The 19,072-nt window shown below is 33.1% G+C and overlaps 1 protein-coding gene across 10 annotated transcripts in view; it reads left to right on the plus strand.

Annotated features, from left to right (window-relative positions):
• The window catches only part of DLG1 (discs large MAGUK scaffold protein 1), a 288,055-nt gene that overhangs the window by 140,127 nt on the left and 128,856 nt on the right, over positions 1 to 19,072 (plus strand). For all 10 annotated transcript variants that reach the window (XM_059920818.1, XM_059920820.1, XM_059920821.1 and 7 more), the window contains one exon: positions 12,709 to 12,762. In XM_059920818.1, coding sequence (XP_059776801.1) covers positions 12,709 to 12,762 — 54 coding nt within the window. The remainder of the gene's footprint in view (positions 1 to 12,708; positions 12,763 to 19,072) is intronic.

The raw sequence follows: 19,072 nt of genomic DNA on the forward strand, positions 1-19,072 counted from the left end.
ATTGCATAGCCATGTAGTTATAAATAAAGAACTTAGATTGATCTGGTTTAGAATTCCAGTCCTACCACTTAACTGGCTGTGTAACTGAGCAGTTTTACTTAACACTGATCTTCTCTTTACTCATCTGTAACACTGAAGATGATAGTACTTACTTGAAATGTTTTACAGTGATCGAAAGAATAAGAGTGTGTGTGTGCAGCTGGCACATGATCTTGGCTATTTGTATTAGTGTTGTTTCATATTTCCTTGAGACAGTAAACCAAGGAACAAGTTAAAAAAACAAATGAACAGAAGAGGCTTATTTATACTTACCTAGCCTCATTTTAGGTTTTAAATATACTTACAAAAGTCCAAAAGTAGAGTAGTTTAACCGTTGATGTTGTTTATGTGAGAAGGCTGTGGAGTGTGCCTCATTTTCCAGAATAAGTAAGTGTGTGCCTGAGTAATTGAGTATAACGTGCATTATCAAATTAATAAAAGTGATTAAAATATTTGTCCCCAATTGAATTTTGAAATCCACACCTAATCCATAACCTGATTTTAACATTTTAAATAGATATTTTTCTTCTAAAGATCTACTACTTTATATTTTAGATGCATCAGGATGTAATAGAAATAGAAACAGAAGATACAAGATTTAGATTCTAGTCCTCCTTTGGGACTCAAACAAGTTACTTAACCTCTCTGAGTTTTCTACTCCCTTCATCTATTAAAAAGGGTGGCTGACGCCTCCCTGACTACTTCAAAATGATTTGAGGACAAATAGGTAGATGATAATTTTTTTTAATATTGCCTTTGATTATTTGTAGAACTTCAAACTTTCACAGTACTTTTATATTGATCATGTCATTTAAATTTTATGATAACCCTCTGCAGTAGGGATTATCATGCTTATTACTCAGAGTGGTACAGAGAAGGATACATTGAATGACTTTTTGAAGTTGCAGAAAGAACCTGGACTTTATAGTGACACCTGACCCTACCAGTTCCTGGCCTCACCCTTGCCTGGTTGTGTGATGGTGGGGACATTACTCAGTTTCTCATAGCCTCAGTTTCTCCACATAGAAACTGAGCACATAGTAGTTATATAACAGGTGCTAGCTCTTCCTTCTGGAGATAAAATCATTTAATCTCTATGATACTGGCCTATTAAATATACACCCAGAATACATACTCTGCTTTAAAACCAGATTCTTTAGACCTCCTTTTTTACCAGTTGTGAGGAGCTATCGGGTAATTAAAGTATTGTTGAAAATGCTTTATAGCTAATTTTGTGTGTCTGTGTGAAAGTCTCTGTTCACACGCAAACAGGTGCTTTGGAGGGATTAGTTTTTGTTCAATTATTTGTTATTGTTCCAATCATGTAGATACTAAGATGAATGTAACATTGTTCTTGTCCTCTAGGAGCCTACTCTCTGTTTATGCAAATCACAACTTAACAAATAACTCCCACATGACATGAGAGTAGTTTACGTTAGAGGTATAACCAGTATAGAACATCCTGTTGCTTCTGGATAATTCAAGTTCCACAGAACATCTGAGTGTTGACTCTTAAATGATTTGATCATTAGTATAATCTAAAGCATGGCTTGATACATTTTCATTTTACTAGTAATCTTAAATAGAATAGTATACTTGGATTACCTTGATGAGCCATTTTAAGCCACACACTAATATCTGACTGCAGTGCCACTGTTCTATTTGTGTTTTGGGTTTTTTTGTTGGTTTTATGTTGGTTTGTTTGTTTTTATATTATTTTCAAATCATTTCAGACTTACAGAAAGTTGCAGGAATTGTACAAAGAAATTCCATATACTTTGACCCACATCTCCCAGTTGTTAGTATTTTTACCTGCCACATCTGCTGTATCATTTCTGTTCTTCTGTAATTGAGTATAATATTATTTTTTGTAAACCAGTTAAAAGGAAGTTTTATTCATGCCCCTCTTACCGCTAAATATTAATACTTTACAATATTAAATATTTTTCCAAAGAACAAAAATATTACCATAGTGCAGTGAGCTAAACCAGAAAATTAACATTGATATAATACTACCCACTGTAGTTCTGTTTTACCAGTTGCCCTAATAATGTTTTTTGTATGAAAAACAAAAACAGGTACTTTGGCCCATCCAAGACCACAGTTAGTTTTCATGAGTCTACTTTAATCTGAAGTAGCTACACAATCTGTCTTTCATGTGTGTGGCCTTTTACAAGAGAACAGGCTAGTCGTTCTGTAGAATATCCCGCAATTTGTGTTTGATGCATTTTAATAATTAGATTGAGGTCATATATTTGTTTTCCATTTTTTTTATTGTGATCAAATACACATAATGTAAAACGTACCACCTTAACTATTTTTAAGTTTACAGTTCAGTGGTATTAAGTACATTCATATTGCTGTGCAAACATCACCATCATCCATCTGCAGAACTTGTTTCACCTTGCAAAACTGAAACTCTGTACCCATTAAACACTTAATTCCCCATTCCTCCCTACCCCCCAGGCCCTGGCAACTACCATTCTACTTTCTGTGTCTGTGGTTTTGACTCAAGTACCTCATGGAAGTGAAATCATAACAGTGTTTGTCTTTTTGTGGCTAGCTGATTTCACTTGGTATAATGTCCTTAAGGTTAACCTGTGTTGTAGCATATGTAGCATCAGAATTTCCCTTCTTTTGAAAGCTAAATAATATCCCATTTTATGAATATATGAGACCTTGCTTATCCATTCATCTGTCAATGAACAACTTGAATTGCTTCCACATTTTAGCTATTGTGAATAATGCTACTGTGAACACAGGTGTACAGACACCTCTTCAAGACCCTGCTTTCAATTCTTTTGAGTGTATACCTGAAAGTGGAATAACTGGATCACTTTGTAACTTAATTTTTAATTTTTAGGGGAACCACCATACTATTTTCCACAGTGTTGTATCATTGTATATTCCCACCAGCGGAACACAATGGTTCCAATTTCTCCACATCCTCACCAACACTCCTTATATTCTCTTTTCATGATGGTAGCCAGCCTGATGGGTATGAGGTGGTATCTCATTGTAGTTTTGATTTGCAGCTCCCAAATGATTAGTGATGTTGAACATCTTTTCATGTGCTTATTGGCCATTTGCATATCTTCTATGGAGAAATGTCTATTGAAGTCCTTTACCCATTTTTGAATTGCATTGCAGTTTTTTTAATTGAGTTTTAGGAGTTCTTTATATATTCTGGATATTAGTTCCTTATCAGATATATGATTTGCAAATATTTTCTCCCATTCTGTGGGTTGCCTTTTTAATTTGTGGATGGTGTCATTTGATGCACAAAATTTTTAATTTTTAGGAAGTCCAAATTGTCTATATTTTCTTCTGTTGCCTGTGCCTTTAGTGTTATATCCAGTGAATCACTACCAAATGCAGTGTCCTGAAGCTTTTACCCTCTGTTTTCTTCTTAGAGTTTTATAGTTTTTTAGGTCTTTTATTTAGGTCACGGGTCCGTTTTAAATTAATTTTTGTATATGATGTTAAGTAAGGGTCCAAATTCAGTCTTTTGCATTTGGATATCCAGTTTTCCCAGCACCATTTGTTGAAAAGACTATCTTGTCCCCATTGAATGGTCTTAGCACCCTTGTTGAAAGCAATTTGACTATATATGTGAGGGTTTATTTCTGCAGTCTCTATTCAATTCCATCGGTATATGTCTGTCTTTATGTCAGTACCATACTTTTGAGTACTGTAGCTTTGTAGTAAGTTTTGAAATGAGAAAGTATGAGTCCTCCAGCTTTGTCCTTTTTAGAATTATTTTGTCTATTCAGATCCCTTGAGATTCCATATGAATTTTAGGTTGGGTTTTTCTATTTCTGCAGAAAACATCATTGGAATTTTGATTGGGATTGGATGAAATCTGTAAATTGCTTTGGGTAGTATTGACATCTTAACAGTATTAAGATGTCATGAACAGGGAATGTGTTTCCATTTATTTCTGTTGTCTTTAATTTCTTTCAGCAACGTTATAGTTTTCAGTGCACAAATCTTTCACCTCATTGGCTAAGTTCATTCCTAATTATTTTATTCTTTTTGATGCTGTTGTAAATGGAATTGTTTTTGTAATTTTCTTTCCAGATTGTGTATAGGAATGCAACTGATTTTTGTGTGTAGACCATATCCTGCTACTTTGCTAAGTTTATTAGTTCTAACAGGTTTTTGTGTGGTTTCTTTAGGGTTTTCTACATGTATGATCATATTATCTGAAGACACATAATTTTCCTTCTTTCTCATTTGAATGTCATTTTTTTTTCTTATTTGTCTAATTGACTGATTTTTAATACTGTGTTGGATAGAAGTGGTGAAAGTGGGCCAGCTTGACTTGTTCCTGATCTTAGAGGGAAAGCTTTCAGTCTTTCACCATGAAAGTATGATGTTTGCTGTAGGTTTTTCATATGCGACCTTTATTATGCTGCGATGATTTCCTTATATTCTTAGTTTGTTAAACATTTTTATCATGAAAGAATGTTGAATACTGTCAAATACTTCCTGCATCGATTGAGGTGATTGTGTTGTTTTTTTCCTTCATTCTGTTGATGTGGTGTATTACATTGATCAGTTTTCATATGTTGAATCATCCTTCCATTCCAGGAATAAATCCCACTTGGTCATGGTATATAATCTTCTTAATATGATGCTGAATTCAGTTTTTGTTGAGAATTTTGGATCAATGTTCATAAGGGATATTTGTCTGCAGTTTTCTTATAGTGTCCTTGCCTTTGACCTTAGTATCAGGGTAATGCTGGCTCATAGGATGAATTAGGGAATGTACCTTCCTCTTCAATTTTTGGGCAAGGTTTGAGAAAAATTGATGTTAGTTCTTCAGATGTTTGGTAGAATTCACCAGGAAAGCAATCAGATTTCAAGGGCTTTTGTCAGGAGATTTTTGATTACTGATTCAATCTCCTTATTAATTATAAAGTCTATTTAAATTTTCTCCATGATTCAGCCTTGGTAGGAGTTTGTCCATTTTGTGTAGGTTATCCAATTTGTTGGCTTACATTTGCTCATAATACTCTTATAGTCCTTTTTATTTCTGTAGAATTAGTAATAATGTTCATTTCTGATTTTAGTAATTTAGTCTTCTCTCTTTTTTCCTTAGTCCATCTAACTAAAAGTTTTTCAGTTTGTTGATCTTTTCAAAAAACAACTGTTGGTCTTTTTTCTCTATCATTTTTCTATTCTCTATTTTACTTATCTCTGCTCTAATTTTTATTATTTCCTTCCTTGTACTAACTTTGGGTTTAGTTTGTTCTTCTTTTTCTAGTTCCTTAATTTGTAAAGTTCAGTTTGTTGACTTGAGGTCTTTCTTGTTTTTTAAGGTAAACGTGTAGTTGTAAACTTCCCCCTTACCACTGCTTTTGCTGTGTCTCATAAGCTTTGGTATGTTGTGTTTTCATTTTCATTCATCTCTTTATGTCTTTTCCAGTTTGCTTTTCTACTTCTTCTTTGATTCAGTGGTTAAGAGTATGTTGTTTAATTTCCACAGCTTGGTGAATTTTCTAGTTTGCTTCTATTATTGCTTACTATCTTCATCCATTTTGGCCATAAAAGATACTTTGTATGATGACTTTCTAAATCTATTGAGACTTAATTTGTGGCCTAATATATGGTGTATTCTGGAAAATGACCCAAGTGCACTTGAGAAGAATGTATCCTGTTGTTGGACAGAATGTTCTAAATATGTCAGGTCAGGATGGTTTATTGTGTCGTTTAAGTCATCTTTTTCCATACTTATCTTTTGTCTGGTTATTTTACACATTATTTTGAGTGGGCATTGAAATCTCCAACTATTATTGTAGAACTGTCTATTCTCTTTAATTCTGTCATTTTTTGTTTCATAGATTCTGATGGTCTGTCACTAGGTACATAAATGTTAGTAATTGTTATATCTTCTTGCTGTTTTGAACCTTTTATTAATATATAATGTCCTTTGTCTCTTGTAACTTTTTAAAATTTAAATTCTATTTTGTCTAATGTTAGTATAGTCACTCCTACTATCTTTTGGTTACTATTTGCATGGAATATCTTTTTCAATCTGTTTGTGTCTTTGTCACTTTCAATCTGTTTGTGTCTTTGGATCTCAACGGAGTCTCTTGTAGACAACATAGAGTTGGGTCATGTGTTTTTATCCATTCTGCTGTTTTTTTTTTTTAATTGGAGAGTTTAATCAATTTACATTTAAAGTAATTACTGATAAGGAGAGACTTCTGTCATTTTGCTATTTGTTTTCTGTATTCATTATAGGTTTTTTGTACCTTATTTCCTGCATTAGTGTCTTATTTTTTGTTTGGTTGATTTTTTGGTAGTGAAATGTTTAAATTCCTTTCCCATTTCCTTTTGTGTATATTCTTTAGCTATTTCCTCTGTGGTTACCATGGGGATTACATTTAACATCCCAAAGTTATAACACTCTAATTTGAATTTAAACCAGCTTAACTTCAACAATATACAAAAACTCTGTTCCTTTTAACAGTGCCATCCCCACCCGTTTCAGTTGTTGATGTCACAGAATTATAACTTTATACATTGTATGTACAAAAACATAAATTAACAATTTTTAAATGCATTCATCTTTTAAATTATGTAGAAAACAAATGTGGAATTACAAAGCAAAGTTACTATAATACTAGCTTCTGGACTAGTAATTGATTTTAGTTATTTACTAATGTTGACTTCACTTCTGTACTAAGAAGTAGCTTTTAGACTAATTTTTTAAATATAATTTTAAAAATATTAGTGTCTTAAATCATGTAGATAACAAAAAGTGATGTTACAAAACACTATTAAAATAATAAGAGTTTTTTTGTATTTATCCTTACCAAGATCTTTATTTCTCCAAACACCTCAAGTTGCTATCCTGTGTCCTTTCATTTCAACCTGCAGGATTCCCTTTAGCATTCCTTTCAGGGCCAGTCTATTGGTAAGGATCTCCTTCAGCTTTTGTTTATCTGGGAATGTCTTAATTTCTCCCTCATATTTGAAGGATAATTTTGCCGGATACAAGGTTCTTGGTTGGCAGTGTTTTTCTGTTAGCACTTTGAATAACCAGCCCACTGCTTCCTGACCTCCAGAATTCTGATGAAAAATCTATTAATATTACTGAGGATCCCTTGTATATTGAGTCACTTTTTCATGCTGCTTTCAAAATTCTCCCTGTCGTTGTCTTCCAGGAGTTTGATTATAGTGTGTCTGAGTGTGAATCTCTTTGAGTTAATCCTACCTTGAGTTTGTTGAGCTTCTTGGATGTTTATATTCATGTCTTTCATCAAATTTGGGAATATTTTAGCCATTATTTCTTCAGATATTTTCTCTGCCCCTTTATCTCTCTCTTCTTTTTCTTGGACTCCCACAATGTGTGTGTTGGTCCACTTAATGATGGCCCACAAGTCTCTTAGACTCTGGTCACTTTTCTTCAGCCTTTCTGTTTTCAGACTTAATAATTTACGTCGTCCTGTCTTCAAGTTTGCTGATTCTTCTGCGTGTTCCAGTCTGCTCTAGTGAATTTTTCATTTCAGTTATTGTACTTTTCAGCTTCAGAATTTCCTTTTGGTTTCTCTTTAGGTTTTCTATCTCTTATCTCCATTTAGTTCATACATCATTTTCTTGACTTTGTCCACCTTGTCTTTTAGTTCTTTGGATATCTTTAAGGTGGTTGTTTTAAATCCTTTGTCTAATAGATATGCCACCAGCTCTTTTTCAGAGACAGTTTCTTTTTTCCTCTCTCTCTCTCCTTTGAATGGACCATATGTTCCTGTTTCTTTGCATGCCTTGTGATTTTTTTGTTGCTGAAAATTGGACGTTTGAATCTTATGATTTCTCTGGAAACCTGATTCTACCCTTTCCTAGGGTTTGCTGGGTTTTTTGATTTTTGGTTTTTTGATTGCTGTAGGCTACCTCTGTGCTAAAAATCAGCCTATGGTATAACTTTAAGATCTTCGCAGATTTTTTCTATGCCTGTACCTTCCCCAGGCATACGCAGTGATTTTCTAATTTCCCTCATATATGTGGTTGCTTTTGAATATTCTAATCTTCAATGTCTGGCTCTCAAAAGGGGAAAAAGAGAAAAATGAAATTGTGGAAGGAGACACTTGCCCTTCAAATCTCTTGGGAGTCACTTCAGTCAGAGAGAGAGAGATTTACATCAATTGGGGGAGGTTCAGCAACAATGGCCACTGCCTCTTTGCACCTCCATGATCAGAAGCAGCAGTAAGAGCACAGATTCCCTATATTTGGAGGACAGGGTGTTTTTTTGCTGCCCACCCCCATCCCCACCCCGGTTTGTGCAGGCTTTGTGCCAGCTGCTCCAGGAACACTTAAGAGGGGTGGGAGTTGGGTAGCTGCTACTGTGCTAAGAACTGAAATTGACTGGATTAACCACAGTTTGCCATAGAATACTTACCCTGGAAGTTGTAAGCCTTCAATAGACTAGAATTCCAAAATAGTTACATCACACTGGCAGTTGCGTTTTTGCCAGTGCAGTTGTTATCTAGGTGGAGAGACAAAATTGTGGGACTTCTTGTGTTGCCATCTTCCCAGAATTCACCCTATTTGTTTTTACAATCACTTTAACTTACAGTGATCACTGAAGTGATAACATTTAACTTTTAATGCAGTGTGTCTCAAATTAGAAGCCAAGATGTATTCTCTGGGGTGTTTGTGAGTTCTGTGTTTGAAAAACATTTTTTTTATAATTTAGTAGGGGAGAAAGAGACACTAAGCCAATAATATAATGAAACTTTGATACATGCTAAGAAGGAGAAATATAGTATACAGCATAAAAGCATTTTCTAAACTCCTAATTTTGGCCTGTTTTTAAATAACTGGATCTTAGAATTAGTTTAACACAAAATTTTTAAGATGTAATATTGTGCTCTGAAAGTGTGTAAGGATGCTGCAGTGTGTTAACAGCAGCAGACCCTATGAGGCCCTTTATTAATGAAATAAAATAGTAAAAGTTGGATGAGCAAAATTATGTTTCTTAAGTCTTGTTATTAATTCATGGGTCATATTCTTTAGGGGTTTGTTAAGTTTCTCTTTCTGGTATATCCCTGCCCCCTTACTAATCACCCCCCATTTCTAAGTGAATTATAGGACTTCATTATTGTCTAAGTTGAAACATACACAATGGTATATATTGCTAGTAAATAATAATGGATTAGCAATAGGTTTCTGTGGTTTACAACACATTTTTTTTTTATATTACTTCACTAAGTCCTCACACAGTCCTCTTGGGTAAAGGTATGTCTCTTTACAGATGGAAAAAATAAGTTTGAATAACACTTGTGATTTATCTGTATATTCAAAGTCATTGAATGGTAGAGTGAGGGTAGAGAGAGATCTAGAACCATGTCTTTTGATAAGTGTCACTTAAAGTGAGGTGCAGGGAAGGGTTTTTTTTCTTCATTTGAAGTAACTTTCACATAGATTATTCTCAAGTCTTGTTGCTGTTGTTTGATTTCCTCCCTAAGCAAAGCTGATAATTTCATGTTATAGCTATTATATATATTAGTATATATATATATATAATATATATTAGTATATTAGTCATATAAAAAGTCTAACTGATATTGAAATACATACAAACCAAACTATATAAAGGGTTAAATTTACTTCAAATTATTCATATTAGTATATATATATAATATATACTATTATAGCTATAATAGTTATAGCTATTCTGCTATCCCCTGTCCTAGATACAGATCCTGAGGTCTTAAACTATCCAGATTTGCTACTGTTTTTTATTTTAGTGCTCTCTACTTCAGCTATCTGAAAGTAGCAAATTCCATGGCCAAATTTTTCTCTATCTCTTCCTTCAGAAGTACCTGTTCTGGCTTTGGTGCTAGGTTATTGTGTCTTTCTGAGTTGTATATCATACCCTCCAAGCCCATTGTGCTACCTCATTCCCACCACCTCCAAATTTGAGAGGAATGGAGTACTACTTTGTCAGATACCATTTCTGTATTCTGTAATATAAGAATTTAGAAAATCTCAAGTTAGTAAGGGTAAATTTTAAGGTAATGTTTTAATTCTCTACCTGCTAACACAGTCTTAAATATTTTTATCATTATTTTAGGCGGCTTAAACTTGAGGCCGTCAAATCATGCCTCTTGAGCTTCATTTACGTAGGCTTATTTTAGACTATATTTTGTGATATGTCTTTTTCAAATTGCTAGGTTGTCTTATCTTGACATTAGTTTTGAATGAAATTCTTGCTTAATCCTCATTGTGAACATTCCCAGTTTTTGTTCAATTTCAAGTCCTTTATTCCCATGCTTTCCCTTCAGGTGTGATCATTCACTCATTAATTCTAAGATACATCTACAAATAAACTTATTGTACCTATATTAATTATCTAATCATATTCATTAAGTCAAAATTACAAATTATTTTTACTAGTCTGTATTATTCTTTATTCAGAACTGAACTTTAAAATTGAAATTAATTTTATGATGGGAATGCTAATATCTTAATAGCAACTCTAACCTATATTTCACAACTGTATTAGTTATTAACCTCTTACAAACTGAGTACTTGACTCAATATAATTGTTTTGCTGTATATTATGAAAAACTTCAAAAATGCTCAGACATAAAGGGAGTAGTACAGTGAACTCCCATGTATACTCATCACCCAGCTACAACAATCCTCAATTCATGTACTCTTATATGATCCATAGCCCCTCCTTCTCCTGATCTCTCATTGTCATTATTTTATTTTGAAGTAAATTTAACCCTTTATATAGTTTGGTTTGTATGTATTTCAATATCAGTTAGACTTTTTATATGACTAGAACCAAAAGATAACTTACCTACAGTGATGATGAGTTGGTGGTCATGAACAGCTAGTGTTGTGATAATTTTGGTATAAGTTAGATTTTGGTAATAAACAACTTTTTCCACTATATTTTTGGTAATAAATGAGCAGAGAGAACCAGATGGTTTTCTTGCCATAATTTTTGAAGAATGTAACTTCTTTTGTAACTTTAAATAGCCTTGTTCTTTCTTGCCCTCCTCTGTAATTTCTTAAGCAAAAAAGGTGAAGTACCATTAATTTTTTAATGAATTAAAATATCAATTTGAGAATTGTCAGTAGTCATTGGGAAATGAATAATTTCAAATGTTCATAAAATCTCAAATGTCTGTTAGTTGACTAGCTTTGCTTAAATATCATTCTCACAAATAGTATTTTTACCTATTAGGTTTGCTTTTCACTGAATCATTCGAAAACAGACTATTGTAGTCAAAGGTAGGACTACACATAAAGTAGTTAGTATCATGTTTATATTTAATAAAGTATTCCCTACTCATTTTGTTTGTTTTTTTCAGGGTATTTTTTATTGTTTCAGGTGTACAGCAAAGTGATTCAGTTATATACATTTTTTCAGATTATTTTCCATTATAGGTTATTACAAGATACTGAATATAGTTCCCTGTGCTGTACAGTAAATCCTTGTCCCTACTCATTTTTAACTTGCTGCTTCATGTAGCTGAGATGCATACTGTACAATTATTTAAGCATGCAATGGTGTTGTCTTTAAGCATTTTATCATATGATCATCCAGATCTAGTACTTTGCTGAAAATAATGTAAAACATTTGAACGCTGAATATTCATTCACCTTTTAGAAAAGCCCATACACTTGGAAGAAAACGGTTATTTTGTGTATTATGTTTCTTTCATACAACCTTTTTTTGTAATTCTTTAGTTAGAGTAGAAGAACTGTGAATGTTTAAACACATCTCTTAAAATGTATTTAAAGGATAGTCATCTTTTTGATTCTCTGAAGATGTCATTTGACTTGGTAATTTTATACTCTTAAATATGCAGAAGAAAGATAATTTTAAGAGGAATCACATCAGTTTTCTAGTATATTCTGGTCTGTTTTTCATTTGGTATTAATTGCATTTTATTCTTTAAATTTTATTGCACCTACATAATAAACACTTTTCAACTTAAGCAGAAAGCCAAGCTTTTCTCATTCCAAACTTAATTAGACCTATGTTATTCTACTTGGCTTTTTTGTTTTTGTTTTTTTGTGGGTTTTTTTTTGTTTTTTTTGTGGGGTTTTTTGACCACTAGTTATTCTGTGAGTGGTCTAGAATAACACATGGAAAGCAGTAATTGCAGTTGATAACAATTGAGGTCTTTTACGTTGAGTGTGTTTCCAGTATTCTAAAAGTTTGCGATTGATTTCTTTGTATGGCTTTTTTTTTTTTTTTTTATTCCAGTGTTTAAACACAGTTCAGTGTGGGACAGAATTTTTTTTCTGGGTGATAAAATGATTGGAATCTTCATGGGATCCTTGAGACTAGAAAAGCAAATGATTTCTAAGCTATTTGGGAAGAGTTGTTTGTTATGCTAGAGAATATTTGTGGATTTTTTGAGAAGGCTGGTGAACTTCTTTGCAAATCTTAAGAAAATTGTGTCTGTTTTAGCAGAAATAAGAACTTATTTCTCAAAAGCAATTATAACAACTGCCTATACCTAAATCTTTCCATTGGTGCTAGAAACTGGCTACATAGTTTAACATATGTAAAGTTCATATAAAATTATACTTTAAGAAATAGCAAATCTTTCATATGCTTCTAACATTTGTGAACATTATTATGTAATGTGTCAATTTTCCTGTTAAGCCTAACACATTTACAATTCTTTCTCTAAGGCAAATCCTCCTCCAGTACTGGTCAACACAGATAGCTTGGAAACATCGACTTATGTAAGTTCCATTCATTGCCATATTTAAATAATTCTGTTTTCTCTTTTGTAGGTTTTGATATAGATACAAAAATCACAGCATTATTTTCTCTAATACATTGTACTTACAATGTTCTATCACTAAGCTGTAATTGATAAAGTAAATGAAGCAGTACCGTCTTTCTTTGGTTGTTCTTTTTCTATACTCTTGCAAAGCAGAAATGTTGAAATAAGAAATTTTATTTTTAAATTAAAATGAATAACTTTCGCTGTCTCTGACCAATGGTCATTTACACAATGCCATATATTCAGAGAGTCATTTTTGAAGTCTAATTGAGTGACTAGATTTTTAGTGACCAGGTTTATAGGTGTTCACATATTAAAATAATTAGTTATAACTTTATAACTTTAAATTGATTAGTGCTTCTCTCTAAACTTCTTTTGTTAAAAAGCCTTCTTTCTCCTAAAGATAAATAGCCAGAACAGCAGAATCTAACATTTTTCACCCCAACTAAAATATCTTCGGAGATGTGTAAGTAGAAGTTGTGCTTGCGCATTTTAAAAAAAGCAAATGGTGCATAATCTAATAGGTTGTAAAAATCTTTTTCTCCCATTTTTTAACTATAGTTGATTTCAGTCTATACTTTAAAACATTATATTTGGCTTTATCTTCCGTTTATATTTATATGGGTATGTCAAATTTGGGGGAATTTTTGAAAACTTCAAATAATAATACTTAATACAAACCAAAAATACTCTTTTCAGTCAGTCACCTTTCACATGGATAAAGAATACTTAAGCAGAATTTTGTTTGTACTTTTATCAATATTTTCTTCTTCACATTTCTTTCTCCCTCACTTGTTCTTTTTGTTGACATATGTTTTGCTTAAGGACAGAATCAGTGATTAAATATTTTTGTTTTAAAACCCTTTCAACTGAAAGGTTAATATGTAAGAACTAACAGATGAAATGATATCAACAAAGAAAATAAATACACATGCATTTTAGGGGAAATGTCAACAAATTAAAAACAGGATTAGCATACAAGCAGCAAACTTAGAGTAAAAGTTGTATTAATTTTAAGTTTGTATGACATATTATTCATAAAGTACTTTTCCTGCTAAAGCAAGGGTATGTTGGGAGTCTTGAAAACCATTCACTACCCACGGTGAGAAATTTGCTGGAAGGATTCATAAGGCTCAGCATGTTGTACCTATGGCTAAGATTTATTACAGCTATGTGATAAGTCAGGATCTACAGTCAGATTATAAGGCTATATGTCTAGAAGAATCCATGTTTAGATTTCCTTCTACTTTCTTCCTCCCCAGAGGGATCCACAGAGCACTCTTTTCACCTAGCAGTGAAAATGTAGCAACACGTATGCAGTTTTTCCGCCCAGGGAAACCCATTATGGACGCAGCGCAGTTATTTATTGGTGGTTGGTCACATAGGCACCCTTTGTCCAGCGCATACCAAATTTCCAAGCTCCCAGAAGGAAAACAGGTGTTCAGCATAAAGTGCATTGTCTTTGCAAAGTCTAGCCACAGTAAGCAACCCTTTCAGTTAGGGAATGGTGGGAACACTCCCAAAATCAATTTCTCAAATACCTGCTTAAGACCCTTCTAGTGATAGCACCCTTGGGCCTGCTTTATTAAACCTTTTCTGTACGTAAGGATATAAGATAAATTCCAATTCCTTAAGCAAGATTTTTCAGAGTGTAGTACTTTATCATACTTGAAGAACACTGTGTAAAATGTTTAGTAACTATTCTTTGCAGGTTTTTAATTTAATTCTGAAATTTAAAATATATTCCAGAATGGTTTATAAACGTATCTGTTATTCCTTTGTTAAGTCCTGATCATTTAATACTAACTATGTATTGATGAATAAAAATAAGAAAACTTGCAGCTATTGCTTTATAACACTTTTTTTCCTGATTGTTGTCACCATGCTTTTTAAAATTAAGTAATTTATATATATATATAATATATATATATCCTTCTGTAAACATTCTGTGCATGTACAAGCATATATGTGTTGTTTTCAAACTTTTACCATATAAAAATCAATGCCCCCACTGATAATTTTTGTATAGATATTTTTATGTATATATGCAATTATATAATCGGAGTATATTTACATATTGATACATAGATTGCTCAAAGGGTATGTCAATTTTTAGATTTGATCATTATTGCCAAATTGTACTTCACAGAGTTATATCCATTTATACTTCAACAAAAATTATTACTGTTTTTACCCCATACTGTCACTAGCATGGTGTGTTAATAAACTTTTTGATCTTTTGTTAGCATAATGTTTAAAATGTATTAACTCATTGTTTCAACTTGAATTTATGTTATACCTCACCTTTTTCAACTTCTTCACCTTAAAAAATTTTATGTTGAGACACGTAACACAAAATCTACCCTTTTAAAGTATACGATTCAGTGGTTTTAGTCTATTCACAATGTTGTGCCGTCACCACCACTTTCAAATTCCAGAACATTTTCATCACCTTGTAAGGAAACCCTGTACCCGTTAGCAATCACTCCCCATTCTGCCCTTACCTCAGCCCCTGGCAACCACTAATCTATTTTCTGTCACTGCGGCTTTGTCTTTTCTGGACTGTTCATATAAATAGAATCATACAATATGTGGCCTTTTGTATCTGGCTTCTTTCACTTAGCATAATGTTTTCAAGGTTCATCTATGTTGTAGCATGTGTCAGAATGTCATTCCTTTTTATGGCTGAATTATTTTTCATTTTATATACATATATGTATGTATATATATATATATATATATACACACACACACATACACACCACGTTTTGTTTATTCATCCTTCTCTTGATGGACTCTTGGGTTGTTTCCACCTTTTGCCTGTTGTAAATAATGCTGTGGTAAACATTGGCATACAGTACCTGGGGATTATTGTCATTTTATCAACATTATTTCTCTCAGTCCATGAACACAGACTGTCTTTCCATTCACTTACATCTTTAATTTTGTTACCAATGTTTTATAATTTTCAGTGTACATGTCTTACACTTCTTTTGTTAAATTTATTCCTGTGTATTTTTATTCGTTTAATGCTATTATAAATGAAATTGTTTTCTTAATTTCATTTATGGATTTTTCATTGCTAACATATGGGTATATAATGGATTTGGGAGTATTGATCCTCTACCTGCAATGTTACTGAACTCATTTATTAGCTCTAATGGTTTTTTTCATGTAGATTCCTTTGGATTTTCTATATAAGATCATGTCATCTAAAAAGATAGTTTTACTTCTTCCTTTCCAGTAAAGATGCCTTTTATTTATTTTTCTTGCCTAATTGCCGTGGCTAGAACCTCCCTTAAAATGTTTTATAGAAGTTGCAGAGCAAACATTCTTGTTTTGTTCCTGATCCTTGGGAGAAAGCTTTCAGTCTTTTACCATAAAGTATGATGTATTATACTCAGTTTTAAGTATTAATTGGTATTAATACTTAAAAGGAGGAGGAGAGAAAAAAGAGAATATGTACATGTGTTTTGGAGGGATGGAGCTAGACTTAATGATTCATCTAGAGCTGCATCTTCCAAAATAGTAAGCCACTGGCCATGTGTTGGTATTTAATTTATATTGATCAAAATTCAATAATATTTAAAATATAGTTTCTCTGTTTCAGTAGTCACATTTCAAGCACTCAGTAACCATGTGTGGGTAAGTAACTCCTCTATTGGAAAAGGCAGATTATTTTACACTTCCATCATCACAGAAACTTCTTTTGGACAGTGTTGATGTAGCAAAGTTAAAAACTCAAAAATAACCAAATAAAATTTTAAATAAAAGTAATTTGGGGGGATTTCCCTGCAGATAATAAAACACTATTTAATTAAAGCAGCATAGTTCTGGTCCCAAACCGTATTAGATCAGTGGAATACAACTCATCTTTGCTATATGTTATATAATCTGATTTTTTTTTCCTGGTCAGGTTTTATTATAGAGTAGTTGTTCTTACTTACGACTTTATGGGACTTTTTCCCCGTTAATATTAAGATTTTTTTTAATATTTAGAAATTTACCACCGATTCTTAAGTGTCTTTGGAATTTCTTCCTTTTACCCAAATTATTGCCATAACTTCTTTACCAATTTACTTTTCTCCTATTTCTCTCCATTTCTGTTCCATACTGCCACAATTCCTTTTCTGGAAAATCTATTAAACCTACTTGATGCTCCAAAACTTTCAAGAATATTTCTCATTCATCAGGAAAGCATTCAAGACCTTTCACAATCAGGCTCCAATCCACTTCTAGTTTCTTCTCCAGCTTTCACCCCCGCCCCTGATACACAATCCCATTTTGTTAATAGGACTAAATTCAAAACCTAGGAAGTACTAGCAATGACAGTTCTCAAGAAGTATTCTAAATCTATTCTGTTTTTAAGGGGGAAAAAACCAAATATTTTGTCAGTAAAATATTACGTTGTCTAAAGATTGATCTCTCTTCTCTCATTTTATACCCAGCTTACCTCTCACCTTATCCTGTTAATTGAGAGTGATAAACCCATTAGCCAAGCATTTCTTTCCTGTTGGAAGCCACATTTTGTAAAGCTATTATAAAAAGAAGACTAAGCAAATCAAGCATTTTGTAGTTTTGCTGGAAACCATATAGCTTTTGAAAATATTACACCAACATTATTTTTTTGTACTTTTACTGTTAATGAAGTGGTACTTGTAGAGTAATTTATGGTTTTGATAATGTATTCTTGGCATTTAGAAGCCCAGTTTGAATGTGTTTAATGATGTTATTGAATTGTGTCTATACATGAAATTATCAGACAGTTTCAAGTTATTAAGGGTATAGGAATAAAGTCATCTGGGGTTCATATGGCCGTCTCACATTTTACCTTTCTAAAATCACTCTGTGCTACCTGGAATCCTCACCAGATATCAATACATCATGACTTGGCATTAAGTGAAGCATCAAGGACGTTTACTAAGTACCTACCTTTTTTTTTTTTTTTTTTTAAATACAGCAGGTTCTTATCAGTCATCAATTTGTGTACACATCAGTGTATACATGTCAATCCCAATCTCCCAATTCAACACAACACCACCCACACACCCCCCCCCCGCGCTGTGGCTTTCCCCCCTTGGTGTCCACACGTTTGTTCTCTACATCTGTGTCTCAATTTCTGCCCTGAAAACCGGTTCATCTGTACCATTTTTCTGAGTTCCACATATGTGCATTAATAGACGATATTTGTTTGTCTCTTTCTGACTTACTTCACTCTGTGTGACAGTTTCTGGATCCATCCACGTTTCAACAAATGACCCAATTTCGTTCCTTTTTATGGCTGAGTAATATTCCATTGTATATATGTGCCACATCTTCCTTATCCATTCATCTGTTGATGGGCATTTAGGTTGCTTCCATGATCTGGCTATTGTAAAGAGTGCTGCAGTGAACATTGGGGTGCATGTGTCTTTTTGAATTGTGGTTTTCTCTGGGTGTATGCCCAGTAGTGGGATTAATAGATCATATGGTAATTCTTTTTTTAGTTTTTTAAGGAACCTCCATACTGTTCTCCATAGTGGCTGTATCAGTTTACATTCCCACCAACAGTGCAAGAGGGTTCCCTTTTCTCCACACCCTCTCCAGCATTTGTTGTTTGTAGATTTTCTGATGATGCCCATTCTAACTGGTGTTAGGTAATACCTCATTGTAGTTTTGATTTGCATTTCTCTAATAATTAGTGATGTTGAGCAGCTTTTCATGTGCTTCTTGGCCATCTGTATGTCTTCTTTGGAGAAATGTCTATTTAGGTCTTCTGCCCATTTTTGGATTGGGTTGTTTGTTTTTTTAATATCGAGCTGCATGAGCTGTTCATATATTTTGGAGATTAATCCTTTGTCCGTTGATTCATTTGCAAATATTTTCTCCCATTCTGAGGGTTGTCTTTTCATCTTGTTTATGGTTTCCTTTGCTGTGCAAAAGCTTTTAAGTTTCATTAGGTCCCATTTGTTTATTTTTGTTTTTATTTCTATTACTCTAGGAGGTGGATCAAAAAACATCTTGCTGTGATTTATGTCAGAGAGTGTTCTTCCTATGTTTTCCTCTAAGAGTTTTATAGTGTCCGGTCTTACATTTAGGTCTCTAATCCATTTTGAGTTTATTTTTGTGCATGGTGTTAGGGAGTGTTCTAATTTCATTCTCTTACATGTAGCTGTCCAGTTTTCCCAGCACCACTTGTTGAAGAGACTGTCTTTTCTCCATTGTATATCCTTGCATCCTTTTTCATAGATTAGTTGTCCGTAGGTGCGTGGGTTTACCTCTGGGCT

Source organism: Balaenoptera ricei, chromosome 4, assembly GCF_028023285.1.
Source record: "Balaenoptera ricei isolate mBalRic1 chromosome 4, mBalRic1.hap2, whole genome shotgun sequence".
In the NCBI taxonomy this organism is placed as follows: Eukaryota; Metazoa; Chordata; class Mammalia; order Artiodactyla; family Balaenopteridae; genus Balaenoptera; species Balaenoptera ricei.